This window comes from Alligator mississippiensis, chromosome 1 (genome assembly GCF_030867095.1).
Source record: "Alligator mississippiensis isolate rAllMis1 chromosome 1, rAllMis1, whole genome shotgun sequence".
NCBI classification, from domain to species: domain Eukaryota; kingdom Metazoa; phylum Chordata; order Crocodylia; family Alligatoridae; genus Alligator; species Alligator mississippiensis.
This window is the reverse complement of record NC_081824.1, coordinates 327,806,275-327,820,504: the sequence shown is the minus strand read 5'-3', so window position 1 is coordinate 327,820,504 and position 14,230 is coordinate 327,806,275. Positions and strand designations below refer to the sequence as shown.

Below are 14,230 nucleotides of genomic sequence, written 5' to 3'. Positions count from 1 at the left end.
ATGTGAAGATCTACAAGATAAAAGTCTTGTAGTTTTCACAACTTTTTAAATGTACCATCGTAATAATAATTGAATAATATAGCTACATTCCTTTTGGTTGATACCCAGAAAAATAGTTTATTTCTCTGGGTTTTGTGACTGCAGATCCTGTTTGAAATAAAACCCAGATTGTTAAATTGATTTCAACAAAGAAATTAGCTGTGTCAGTATGAAAAATTTATGAAAATTCATCACTTTGTTGTAAATTATTTTTTCCCAGTACAGTTATTAAATTACCATAAACGCTACTGAGTGAGAGTTTTTTCTGATAACTAGATTTGTTTTCTACCCACTGGAGGTCCAGTTAAAAATAATTTAAATGGGTTTGTGTCCTAAAGCTACACAAATGCATGTGTGGTCACAGAGTAACAGGGCTATGGGGTGCTCTCCACCCAGTGCTGCCGCCGCCCGGCTCAGGTGCAGCCCTGGCCTACCCCCCTGCGCCGAGACAAGCCCAGCATCGCCCCAAGCGGCAGCGGCAACCCAGCATCACCCCACTCACAGATCTGGGAGGCGCACACCCTCCGTGCCTCCCCCAGGGGTGCACACAGTGAAGGGGGCTGCCCCCCAGTGAGCTACTCACGACTGTCCCATGCATTGACCCAACTGGGCAGTGTCTGCCTCTGCCCCAGCACTGCTCCCTAACTGCAGAGGCCTCGATCTGCCTTCTTCCCTCCCACGCCCCTTCCCTCCCCTCCTCCCTCCCCCTTACCAGCCAGACACTGCTAACCAAGGTGCCGGGCTGCATATCGGGTAGATATTGGCCAGTATGGCTGGTTAATAATCAGCCATCAGTATCAGCCCAAAGAAACTTTATCGGTGCACCCTTGTTTCTTATTATTGTAGAATTTGAGTTTTAGCAACATTTAAAAAAAGCAAACCCCAAAATAAAAACCATGACCCTGAGTTTATTTGTTTCATTTGCTGTTCCTAGTCATGTTAGAGTTTACTTGCCACCGCTGGAGTCAGGCACACCAACTACGTACTGCTCCAGAGTTTTAGAATTCCAGTCTCCGTTAATTTTTAATGAAGTTTTCCGAATCCCTGTGCCCTCAAGCGTGTTGAAATTAAAATCGCTGCAATTGTATATCTGTTCAGTCGACCATCAGCAACAAGAAGAATTGTTGGTAAGTAGTTCCATTTTGCCTGAAGTACAGTCTTGGAATGCTTTGTTAAATGTTCCTTAGCAAAACTACTGAATTTTATCACATAACACACACGCACCTTTTCCCCAAAAAGCAGCTACTGGAAATTGGACTGTTCACTGTATGCAGGAAATAGAGTAAAATCAGTTTCTGCCACTCCAGGTGAAACTTCAAGTAAAATCTGTAGTGATCCACAGGGAGCAGAACGATGTGTAGGTTTGGCTCTCTAGCTGCTGCTACTCACTCACTACAGAAAAATATTATTATTTTTTTTTATCATTATGCCTTTAAAAGCAAGCTGTGTATGTGAAAAAATGTGGCATATTCCATGTAGCTGAAAGCAGTGTTTCTTAACCTGTGGGTTCATGACCCAAAAGTGGGTCTCAAGAAGATTTTAAAGAGTCGCGGGGCGGTCTAAGAGAAACACTGCAAGGCTGCATGGAGCCAGCACACAGTGTGGGGGTGTGGTGAGGACAGCCAGGCGGCATAAAGTGTTGGCAGAGGGATGGAGGGGGCCGGATGCAGCAGCTGGAGGGGAAAGAGGGAGGGAGGGAGAGAGAGAGAGAGAGAGAAAGAGATTGAGACTCTGTGGGTCAGGAACTGAGTGGTTCACAGCAAGCTGATGGTTATATTAATGGGTCCCAGTATGAAAGAGGTTGAGAAACACTAGTCTAAAGCAGCAGTGTCCAACTCACCCCATCCCCTCAGGGTGCGTGTGGACTGTGGAGCTCCTCCCTGGCTTGGTCTGGACCCAGCAGTGATGGAGCAGGGAGTAGTGCAAGTGGCAGCACTGCATTGGCACAGTTGTTGCTCACCCCTGTGCTGCAGAAGGTCCTTCCCAACATGGCCCCATAGCCTGGAGTTCTGCAGCAGGCTTTGTCCCCCGTTCTCCGCACCTCTTAATTCTCAGGCCTACCAGAAGCTGTGGAAGTTGGAGGAGACAGTCCCATGGGCCAGACACAGCCCATGGGCTATATGCTTGACACTCCTTGTTTAAAGATGCGAGAGAGCTAGGAGCATAGGAGAAGTACAGAATCTTAAAATGATGGGTTCATAAAGGAACTTCTTTATGAATTAAATGCACTTGTGACTATTTTTCCTTGCAGGTAAGCATCCATTGCCTGTTTGATACTTGTCTAATAAATAGGGACCTACTTAAATCATGGCAAGGCAAAGGGTTTTTCACGGCTCACTTGTGGAGCGCAGAGCTGATTTCACAGGCATTTTGTGATGGCCCCAGTATCTCGGTCCTGATCAGTAGAGAGGTCTTGTCCATCAGTATGGATTGGCAGAGAGGCCCTGACAGGGAAAGGAGGGATGAAGGGGCAGTTGCCATATTCTCTGCTGCCCTTCTCTGCTTTCCCTCCCAGCAGTAAGGACTGCTGGCTCCCATTGGGGAGTCAGCATTTTATTCTTATCAAATTTTTTTGTTGTTGATTTTGTGGAAAATCCCCAATTTCAGTTTCCACAAAACTGCGAATTAAGTAGGTCCCTACTAATAAATAAGAAATTATTTTTTATCTGATAAGGACAGGATTTTCAAAACCTATTTTTCCTCTTCAGTTGTCTGTGAAAATCTCCATGCAAAATGTTTAAAGAAACAAGCTAAAAATTAAAAGTCATAGCATTGAAATCCTGGGGATTTCTACTCGTTTAGTTAACTTGATTTAAAATTTATTTGATTCAGTTGTGTAGTTTTCTCTGGTCCTGCCTAGGCTATAAAAATAAGGTTGTTTTTTTTAACAAATATAACTAACACACAGTTTAACTACATTTCAGAAGTGTGTCAGGTTCTTGTAAGGGGATGTTTTCTAAGTATAGAAAGGACCAGAACAACACGAGGATTTTCTGTGCTGGAAATTTTTGTCACTGAGTGTTCTTATATTGTGAAAGCAGCAAACCACTCCTGTTAGTGTGCACTAGTACACTGATATAGCTTATTCTGACTCAGAATACAAAATGAGTTTTATCAGTATGGGTATGAACAAAGTGGGGACTTAACATAGAATAACCAATGCACAGTAACTGTTGATATGCCTACAGTTGTTCCGGGGTTGGTAAAAGCTAAACAAAATAGCTTACCCTTGGTTTGTACAGGGTACAGGCTTTCATTTGTTTGTAGTCAAGTAACTTGATTGTTTGCCTTTGCCAGTGATTCTCAACCAAGGTGTCATGACAACATGGGGTGCCTCAAGGTCCTTTCAAGAGTGCCTCAGGATGCCACACAATATTAGCACTGTTAGGTTTGCAAAGATGATTCAAGAGAGAAACCCCGAGATTTCAAATAGAAATCCACAGCATAGAAAAACTGCTTTTTAAATTGTTCTGTAGTCAAAAAGTGAAAACCGAAGAGCTGCCACAAAGTCTATCCAGGGGTGCCTTGGGTCTAAAAAAAGTCTGTACCCTAAGGTATAGATTTAGGCACCATTATGCTAGCTTAATTGTATCAACCATAGGGCTTTTACTGATATGTCTGCATAGGAAAAAATTCTACCCCTATTGAGTTATAATAGAATTTTACATGTAGGCCTGGCCTGATACAGAAATATCTTTTCCTGCAGTGGCTATAAAATGGCATTTGAGGGCATGTGAACAAATATTAACTAAAGTTTGCTAAGAACACCACACTTCTCTAATCTGCATGCAGGCTTATTTCTAGCTAAATATTACAGTTATCTTTCTCTGTTAAATTGACTTGAAAAGTATGTAATGGAAATACATTATGCTGTTTTAGTTGTTTGTTCCTCCTCTGTTTTTCTGTGCCCAGAGTGGTGACTTTCTGTAGTACAGTTCCAACATCCATTCCAGTAAAATAACAGCCTTCTGCATGCCTTTGATCCAAATGTCAGGCTCACCTTTCTCTGCCATTTGTGAGGGTGGCTTTCTCTGCACTTAGACAGTGCTGGTTAGTGATTCTCTCAATGAAAGTAGTCAAGACTAAGTGCAAAAAACATTTGCAACAAATTAGGGGGGGAAATATGAAATGCTCTATCAGCTTGTCCAATACTTCATGTATGGAGAAAGGAAATAAAAATATTAAAGTTACTGAACTGCTTCCACCTTAGTTAGACTCAACTAATCATCTGTGTTTGTCAAAGCTGTCTCCTAGAAGAACGTTTGTGCCTAAACAGAAAAAACAAGTTAAAACTCTCCACCGTTGATGGAAGGGTGACATAATTTAGATAATATGGCTTTGCTTCTCACATTATGCCAAATTAAATATCAGTGGTGGAACAAGACACTTTTTTGAACAGTCAACAAATATAAAAAAATGATAGTGTCTTCCTTTTGGTACACAGTATATTGATACAATAATTATATATTCTATTACGTTTCTGATGTGACATTATTCTTTGTTCATTTCAAAAGCATTTGTCCATTGTCCCCTTTCCACCTGTTTATACACTGCCCCAGGGAACTGACATTATGGTAGCAAAATAAAATAAATATTTTACATATTTTCTGATGAACCCTTTTTTTATTTGAATACAGTTTCTATATATGTTCATATCCTTCTGTATTGTTAAAGACATTGTACTTTATCATAATTGATCTTTTCAATAATAATAAAACTCCTCTTCCAGTTAAATCATATATCCAGCTGCTAGGTCACTAGTATAGGAGTAAAACCATTCCACTGAGAACTGAATGAGGGTATAAATTGTAGGTAGGTGAATTACAGGCTCTACAATTTTTAAAATTATGTACAGAGAAGGAAATGAAAGAAAATTGTATATGTTCAGTCACCTCAGTTTTGTATCTAATGCAGTACTAGACAGACATGCCATATAGACCCACATAATAGAATAGGTCACTTTAGATTTTGATAGCTCTAAAAATGCTTTAGAAAAATGTTGTGTTGGTGCCCTATTTGGCTTTACAATGTATAACGAAAGCTGGAAAATTCTATTTCTTGGTACTTACCTTGCAATTCCAGTCTTCCAGCATATGTCCCTACCATCTTTCCACTTGCCTGGAGGAAGACAGTCTTGAGGCCTGGACAACTGTTAGAATTACATCAGAGAGACCTTTCAAATAAAACATGACCAATTGATTTTTTTTTTTTATTCAATGGCTTGACAATTTTTTTTTTTTTTACTTAATGACAATGTAGCTCATATATATATTACACACACACACACACGTGTGTGTGTGTGCAGAAATTTGATATAAAATATCAAAAGCTGAAAGTAATAATAGCACCATCCCCAGTCAGTATCAAGGAACTCAGTTTTAGTAGTATGAATTAAAAAGTGCTGGAGACCCCTATTAGATGGGAAAGAAGTTAAGAAGAAAATAAGACATGTTTGTTTTTCTAACACTGTAAAGAAGCAGAGAAAAGCAAGAATCTCCTGTCACCCTCTGCCCACCACTTCTGAAAGCTATAAGTATTAGTTTTGACAAAGTATTTCAGTTAAATGGACTAGGTTTGAAAGTGTCTGTTTTTTGATTGGTTGACTTCAGTTGGTGTAATTTTTTACAGGGCATTGCTCAAATCAGCCTGGCTGATTATGAGACTTCCAGAGAGATGCAGCTTCACTGGTACTCTGTCCAGATATTCACTGGTTCAGACCCACAAGGGGCAAAGGACAAAAGCCAGTGTGAAGAAAATACTCCGCAGTGTTCTGGAAATACAGCTACAGTGAAAACGGTATGGCAATGAAGGAATGTTTTTATTGTTTTTGTTTTTTAAATACTGTAAACAGATGCTCACTTTCTGTAAACTTGTTTGCTTTTGTTTCTGTGCGAAATTAACTGCAGAGACTCACATTTTAAGTTTGCTTTTTGTTCGAGTCTCTGACATTTGAATGAAAAATGTGTATCACCTATTATAGTGATCATTAATTTAAGTGGTTATTTGATTTACATGCCACTCTCCATAAAAAAAGACTGAGGGTGGCTCACAGTAAAAAATAAATACATCATAAAAACAGATTTCCTAAACCAGGGGTATCCATTTTCAGTCCATCTGGGGACCACCTCTCCTCATACCCTCTTCTCTTCTGCTGCCATATAAGTGTTTGGCCCCCTAGTGGGGTCCCCCTACTCCCCACCACGCAGGCAGCCCCAGCAGTGTACAGCCCCCAATTTCCAGGTCCCCTCTCCCACTGTGTGGCGGTGGAATAGGCAGCTGTAGAAGCCTGCAGTCTGCCAGTTGATCAGCTGTGTCCTAAACTGTACTCCAAGCAATACCCAAAACATAACTTGCCTCCATTATATGTGGGCAAATGATCTAAACAAAGCTGCATGGTTATATTGAGTCTTGAAGAAAAAATTTTTTTAACCCGGAAATTATTTAAATAAACTTATCATTTATATCAATGGTGTTCAACCTCCAGCCCTCAGGCCAGATTCAGCCCACAGAGGCATGTCATTCAGCCCATGGGGCTGCTCAACAGTCTGGAAATTTGATTGGCAGGGGAGCAGTGGCAGCATTAATTGGCTCTCCCCAGCCACCAAATTTCTGGATATGTGGAGAGCCCTGCAAGCCAAATGACATGGTCCTGCATGATTGATCACACCAGAGCATGGAATTCCTCAGCCTCTGTATCTGGCATGTGGGGCTAAGCCAGCACACCGGATAGCACCTGCAGCCTGACCCTGCATACCAGCCATGACTTGGATCAGGCCTCTGGCCTGATCCCATGTGTGGAATCTGGTCTGCAGGCTCAGTTAAGTTGATCCCCACTGATTCATACTACAGTAAAAAAATCAAAATGGGGTTGAGAACCACTGAATGCTTTGTAATACTGGTGGAATCATTGTGCTGTATCATACAATGAAGTTCAATGTGAGCATTTTGCGATATTGCATATTGCATTTTGCAGTAAAAGAAGTATAGTTACTTTTACCATAAATGTTGCTGCATTTACTTGGCTCTGAAAAAGAATGAATACTTTTTTGTGATTTGCTTTAGCTGAACAAACTAATCATCAAAAATCTGAAAATGTTTGTCTTGGAAATAAATCATAAGTCTTATGCAACTTTTCATAGCTCATTAAAAGTAAGGGTTTTGTATATGGCTTAATACATATGTTTGTGCTTAACTTCAACTAATCCTGTTAAGTATATATTATTTAATTTTAAAAATAAATGTGAAACATTCATTCTTTTCTAATGAAAGTCTTACTCTTGTGGAAGTTTCAGTAACTGAGTAATCACTTAGTAACAAAATAATAATTTAGGACACACACTTGTTCTGAGTCATATGGTGACAATTCTTTCACTCTGAATAATACACAAAAATTAAGTTTTAGTTAAAGCAGTGTCATTTGAAGTCTAGTTTTACTTTCAGGATGCAGTGACAGCCCTTTTAGCAAGGACCACAGCCCAGCTGGAAGCAGTGGAGAGAGAATTGGCAGAGGAGCGTGTGAAATTGGAGTACACAGAGGAAGAAATCCTAGAGATGGAAAGAAAGGAAGATCAGGCAGAAGCTATATCAGAGAGGTAAAAATATTAGTTAAAATATGGAGCACATATAATTTGTAAGGTCTTGGCTGAAGCTTTTGGCTATTTTCTCAAACATGACTACAAAAAAGGGGAGTTCTGTGCTTTCTGTTTGTATTCAATTCTCTTCTCCTGTTTTATCATTGCAGGTGCGTATATTTAATTTGGTTCATCTCCTGTTTAGATGACAGTCTACCTCCTAGGAAAAGCTAGATTGCTACAAAGTAAACTTTATCTTGACAGTAAAATCTTTTTTTCCCCTGCCCTCTCTATACACATAGGGGGTAAACTGTATAACATTGTTCTTTGGTAGTTAGAATTATAGAAAATTAGAGTTGGAAGGAACCTCAGAAAGTCATCTAGTCCAGCCCCCTGTTCAAAACAAGACCATCTCCGACTAGATCATTCCAGTCATAGATTTCAGGGACATTAGGGCTGAAAGGGACCTGAAGATCATTGAGTCCAGCCCCCTGCCCCAGGGGCAGGAAGTCAGCTAGAGTCACAGGATCCCAGCAAGATAAACATCCAGTTGACTGTTAAAGGAGTCCAGAGTAGGTGGTTGCAGGGCTTTCTCAATCAGGGTCTTAAAAACTTCCAAGAAAGGAGATTCCATCACCTCTCTTGGTAACCCATTTCAGTGTTTCACCTACCCTCCTTGTGTGAGAGAGTTTTTCCTAGTCTCCAGCCTAAACTTTCCTTCCTGCAACCTGACACCATTGCTCCTTGTTCTGTCACCTGCCCAGGACACTTGAGAAATAGACAGGTCCACACAGGTCTGGTTCTGAAGACTCACAGCTCAAAAAGTGGTAAGATTTTGTTGCCAGGGCCTGAGTTGAGGGCAAAATTTATGCTTTTTACTTGGGGAACAAGAGAATGACAAGATAATGGTAGAACAAAGTCAAAGTGCATTTAATTGTCCTTTAATTAGAGGGTGTCTGACACCCAAATTACCTGAGCAGTTACTAAAGATGAGCAATTTTAGAAATAGACATAGTAGCATGTATTAGCAGAACCTAGTTTACTAACAAGGCAGAACTTGCCAGGTGTTCAGCTGCAGCAATTTTTGGACCCCATTACATGTTTATGTCAAAATGCAAACACATAGGATCATGCAGTGAGGCCCCAAGGCTTTTCAGTCATTAGCATTTCAAACTAGAGCATTTATTGGTTTTGAGTTTTCAGTAATCTGAACTATGGTACCCATTTTTGTATACTTAACCATAGAAGAATTCAACACAAAGATGTTGTGTTCTCAAGATACTTTGAAAAGTGATGAGACTGGCGATTCCTATTCCTCTGTATTGATTGATAAGATGCCTTTAGCAATTATATTCAAGAATGGAGCACCATTTTGCCATCCCCAGCCTTTGAAAGAAAGCTTTATCAGCAGTTTGATTTGGCTTTTCAAACCATGATACTTTGACTTTCTCTTTTTCTTTGTAATTGAGGACCAGAGTAGATAAGTCATATAAGTTCCAGGTTGTCCATTTTTTTAATTTGTTATAACACTGCTGGAATTCCTGTAGGAAACCAGGCATGTAGTTGGTCTGTGAGATAAGACCCATGGAATAAGTTTGTTTAGTTACTGATTCTTACAAAGATACAACTTTAACAGTTTCACCAAAGATGAACATTACTATTTTTCCTTCAGAAAGTTAGGTGGGCCACCTCCAAGTGGCTTGGGATATAGTGTCAGTATCATGATATTAAATTATCTGTACTATAAGCCTAACTAACATGGCTGTCCCCTGTTAGTAAGAAAGGGGGCAGGTTCCACAAAAGTGGACTCAGCCATTAAAAACAAAAATGTAATTTGCTTTCTATGTTTCTTGGCACCAGTAGCAGCATTCAACAGGATGAAAAACAGCAAGATGTCATGCTGCCCTCAGTGGGGAAAACCCACATAATTTTGATATTGATTATGACATCAGAAAATACCCTTTTATATGGCAAAGCAAATCATACCTTTTTTATCCACATTCTTCTGTCTTGTAGTTATGCAACACCCCCTTCTTCTATTATCATGAGAGACATTTAGAAAAAAGTAAGGTATTGGCTACTGAATACCTTAATTAGTTAATCTTATTCTTTTCTCTTTTGTAGTCAAAATTTACTAATACAATTTTTTACTTGTGTGATAATTCTACTTCATATCATACTTATTCTTGAATACTGATAGATCATTGCAGTACTTTATTAGAGGTATTTTATTCTGTTTTGCTCCAAAACCATGAAGCGACTTTATGAGAAAATTAGAAAAGTTGATTCTGCCTTGGAAAAATTTAATTTTGGCTGTGTATCTCAGAGATCCATCTAGGTTAAGACGTCATTCAGAAAATGTGCATCTGATCTGTAGAAATAAAATCTTACAAATGATAAAATCTTGATTGGAAACAGAAATGAATGAAGGGATGTGATTTCTTGCAATTCCAATACAAATCTACAAGTGTCTCAAAATATTGTATCTTTAGGAGTTGGCAAGCAGAATCTGTTGACAGTGGATGTAGTAATTGCACGCAGACCAGTCCTCCCTATCCAGAGGCATGTTGCGGTGACTCACTGCATGGACATACATTTCCAGCTCAAGCAGGCCAGTACAATTCTGGAAAAGTGCAGCCCCCACCTATAAAGGTAAGTAAAGAAGATATTGCCGAAAAGCCTTCTGCACAGAAGACTCGCTGTATGTTTCACCTTGATGTGCCCAAGTGGCACTTTTGTAGCCATGTAAGTGTAATTTTTGGCACTGATGCGCAGCTTGTCCTGCACTTCCTTTCTTAGCATGCTGAGAAGGCTGTATGCTGGCTGCAGAGGCTCTAGGGCAGAATAGAATTGCCCAAGCACTTGCATAATGTCAGACAAGTTCCAAAGCTTTAGTCACAGAAGCCACAACTAACAAGAGTTTAATCATGAAAGAGAAGTGGGAGAAGGACCTTTCTACCTTTTATCCATGTAGCTTAGTGGCCAAAGAAAGAGCCATGTTCTAGGGTCCCCTTCACCCAGAGGTAGTTTAAATTTACATCTATCTCCCAACAAAGTTCTCTAACCAGCAAGCTTGAGCATGCTCCAGCCCTCCTCTTGAAACTGGCCAACTGGGCAGCCAGATGGGGAAAATATGTGGGGCTGGGAAGAAAAATCAGTTAGAGGGAGGGCAGCTCAGTGAGATGGATGCTGCCCTGCCCTATTGTGCTAGGGCTGGAAACAGAATACAATGTGTGCTTTAAGCATGGAAAAGTGAAATAAATTTATCCCATAGCGCAGTGGTTTTGAAACTGAGAGTTTTGGCGACTCCAAAAAACAATTATTACTGGCCTGCAGCTACCCCTCTGAAAGTTGGTGGGAGGCAGGCTTTCAGAGATCGCGCGCCATTGGACTGGGCAGGTCTGTGATTCCACCTCCTTGGGGCTCCTGGCACTCCAAATGCAATGTCTCCTAACTGGACGGCTGGTGAGTGGGGATGGGACCTCCTGCCACAGTGGCGGGGAGGGGCATGGTGTTTGTGGGTGGGTGTGGGCCCCCTGCCATGATGGGCAGCCCCCGTCACCAGCGGCAGCAGCAGGTGGTGGGTCCTCAGGGTGCTTCTGGCCCACTACAGGCAAAGCCCCCTGGCAGCGCACACTCTGGCTGAATCCTGGGAAATGCATGTGTCATTACATGCTGTTGCATGCCTTCAAACCAGACCAAGCTAACTCCATGCTAGCATACGATGCTTCTGGCACTGGAGGCGGGAGCTGTGCACCATCAGGCTGGGCCAGGCTGGTTCTGTGCCTCCACATGGGGCTTTCAGTATTCCAGGGGGGAGCCGCACATAGTGGCATGGAGCCTGCCTGACCTGATGGTGCGCGACTCCCTGTGGCTCCTGGTCCATGCAGCATCAGGCTGGGCAGGCTCCATGGCTCCACATGTGGCTCCCTGCTGGAGGGCTGGAAGCCCCACATGGAGGCATAGAGCTGGCCGAGCCCAATGGCAGGTGGCTCCTGCCTGTAGTGCTGGGAGACCCACATGCTGGCATGGAGCCAGCCTGGTTTGGTTTGAAAATGCGTGCCAGTGGGGCTGGGCTGGGTGGGCTCTGTGCCACCACATGCACCTCCCAGGATTCAGCCGGAGCAACGTGCTGGTGGGTGGCTCTGGCTGTATCAGGCCAGGAGTGTCCCAAGGGTCTGCTACCTGCTGCCGGTCCTGCTGCCACCGTCAGCGTGATCTCTGCGCCATGGAAGGGACAGGAGACTGTGTGGCGGTGGCCCAAAACCCACCCCCACCCTGTCACAGCCCCCTCCAAAAGCTCCCCACATACACATAATTTACAAAAGTAAGATTTTATTTTCAGTTTTTATGCAATCATCTCTATATACGTTATACAAACAGATAAATCAGGACAAAAATAATTTTTGAAATAAAATTAAAATGTTATAGTAGACGTTTGATTTTTAGTATATAATTTGGTTTTTTACAGGTTCTGAGATGGCAAACCCTGCTTCCAAAAGGGGTACTTCCAGGAGCAAGGGAGGTGGGGGGGACTTCTGGTGGCACAAGTCAGGGGTTAGGGTTAGGACTTCTGGTCTCAAGATTGCAGTCAGAGGCTGGGCACATGTCAAGGGGCAGAGCTACACTTGTGGCCCTCGGCAGCTCACCCAAAGTCATAAAGTGGCCCTCCAGCCAAAATAAGTAAAAGATACCACCCACCCTAAGAAATACTTGCCTGTCAAATAATTTTTGGACCATCATAGCTACAACATCAGTCTTATACTTACGTGACTTCAAGAAGTTTGAAAACATGTTACAGTGCATTGCTAGTTCCAGCTGAATTTGCAATGTCACTTGATCTGAAAATGAAATCAGAAATGCACTGACAAGACTGACATATCAGTTGTACCCACAGTGCCTTGAAAATCATCATGTGCATTTTAAACTTGTTGTATTCAGTTACTGCTTTGATGAAACTGAATCTGTTCTGAGAGGACTCATTTTCTCAGTTCCACAGTGCTAGATATTGGTTTCTGTATTTAAACTGTATGTGTGAATGTGCACTTGCAACTAGTAAGCGTGTTCTTCGAGTACTGTTGTGGATAAGGCCATCCTAAAATGCCAGTCCTTATAGAAATAACACATTCTTGGAAAAAAATTAAGAGATAAAAGCTGAAACTTTAATTTGATTAATTTACCCACCCTATATTAAACTAAATGTAGCTGATTTTTCAGACCAACTTCAGCATGCTGAAACTATATAAGAAAAAGTTGTTTGTTGTTTTTTAATCAAGGAGTTGTGATAATGTAAGAGAAATTGTAATTTCAGCTTACATAAATTACAGTGAAGTGAGTAGAGCTGCCTGTGTCTGCACATGTTGAGGATCTGGCTCTAAGGCTAAAAACAGACAAGCCCGTATCCCACATTAAATACCTGTGCCTAATTCAAATTAAGACTTTGCCTCAAAATTGTGGCTAATTCAAGTTAATTGCTATTTAAGCCTAGTGTGTAAATGTCTGTTTTAATGTCATATCCCTGCCTAATCAGGGCCTCATTAAACTGGTTGTCTGTTTTTTAGCCTAAGATCTTGCTACCATAGGGTGCCTATAGATGTGCAGGGAAGCTGCTCCAATGCACTGTAATTACAGCACATCGGAGCAGACTTGATTAATCTAGTATGCTGGAGTATGCTAATTAGTGTGTCCAGCAGCCTCAGCATCTCATGTATCAGCATCCCTGCACTTCAGCAGCAGTGGGGGCATTTTAACTAAAGCTTGTTTGTTGAGTTTTAGTTAACACACCCCCACTGCCATTTTGAAGCATGGGGACGCTTGTACAAGACAAGCTGTGAGTGCTTTAATTAGAGTGGCTCTCAGCACGTGTAAAAATGCCTATAGTCTGTGAGACAGTAATGAAGGAACATACATATTTATGTATGAGTAGGGGGTCTACCCAACTCAAGGTGGCAGCCAGTCAATTTTGTGGGCAGATAAGAGGGCTGGCCAGCCTTTTCAAGGGCTTTTCATGGTAGGGGACCCCGACACCTCTGGCTGTGGGGACCCAGTGCCCCCACCCCCTGCCACTGATTGGTAGAGAGAGCTGTCCATGCAGCCCCACCCCTAGTCACTGACTGGCCTAGGGCTGTCTGTCATGTGGCTCCATCCCACGCCACTGATTGGTGGAGAGGGGTCGGGTTGCATGGCAAGCAGCCCTCTCAGCTAGTTGGAGGGGGGGAGGGTGGCAGCCATTTTACCTGCTTGCCTTCATCCTGGCAGCCCTCTTTATGCCAGGCTGCACAGATAGGGGGACTGCTGGCATTTTATTATTAGTAAGCTTTTGGGGGGGCGAGGAAGTGTTGTTTTTTTTTAACCTGTGAATTTCGTGATCACCTGATTTTAGAGTTTCTGCGCAATTGTGATTTGAGCATACTCATGAAAAATTTACAGCAGGGGTGGGAAATACGCAGCCTGCGGGTTGGATCCGGCCCACAAAGGGACTTTGTCTGGCCCGCGACAGGTCCCTCAGTCCTGCCTGGCCCAGGCAGTGTTCAGCCTGTGGCGTGTTCTGCTGCCCCTGGCTGCGCAGTGGGGCTGGGGCGGCTCCGTGGCTCGACTCCATTTCTAGGCAGCCAAGGTGG

General features: G+C 42.3%; 1 protein-coding gene across 3 annotated transcripts in view; it reads left to right on the top strand.

Moving 5' to 3' along the window:
- The window catches only part of WWC3 (WWC family member 3), a 183,232-nt gene that overhangs the window by 156,366 nt on the left and 12,636 nt on the right, over positions 1-14,230 (top strand). For all 3 annotated transcript variants that reach the window (XM_059720925.1, XM_019495020.2, XM_059720926.1), the window contains 4 exons: positions 974-1,166; positions 5,668-5,835; positions 7,480-7,631; positions 10,103-10,262. In XM_059720925.1, the coding sequence (XP_059576908.1) occupies positions 974-1,166; positions 5,668-5,835; positions 7,480-7,631; positions 10,103-10,262 (673 nt within the window). The remainder of the gene's footprint in view (positions 1-973; positions 1,167-5,667; positions 5,836-7,479; positions 7,632-10,102; positions 10,263-14,230) is intronic.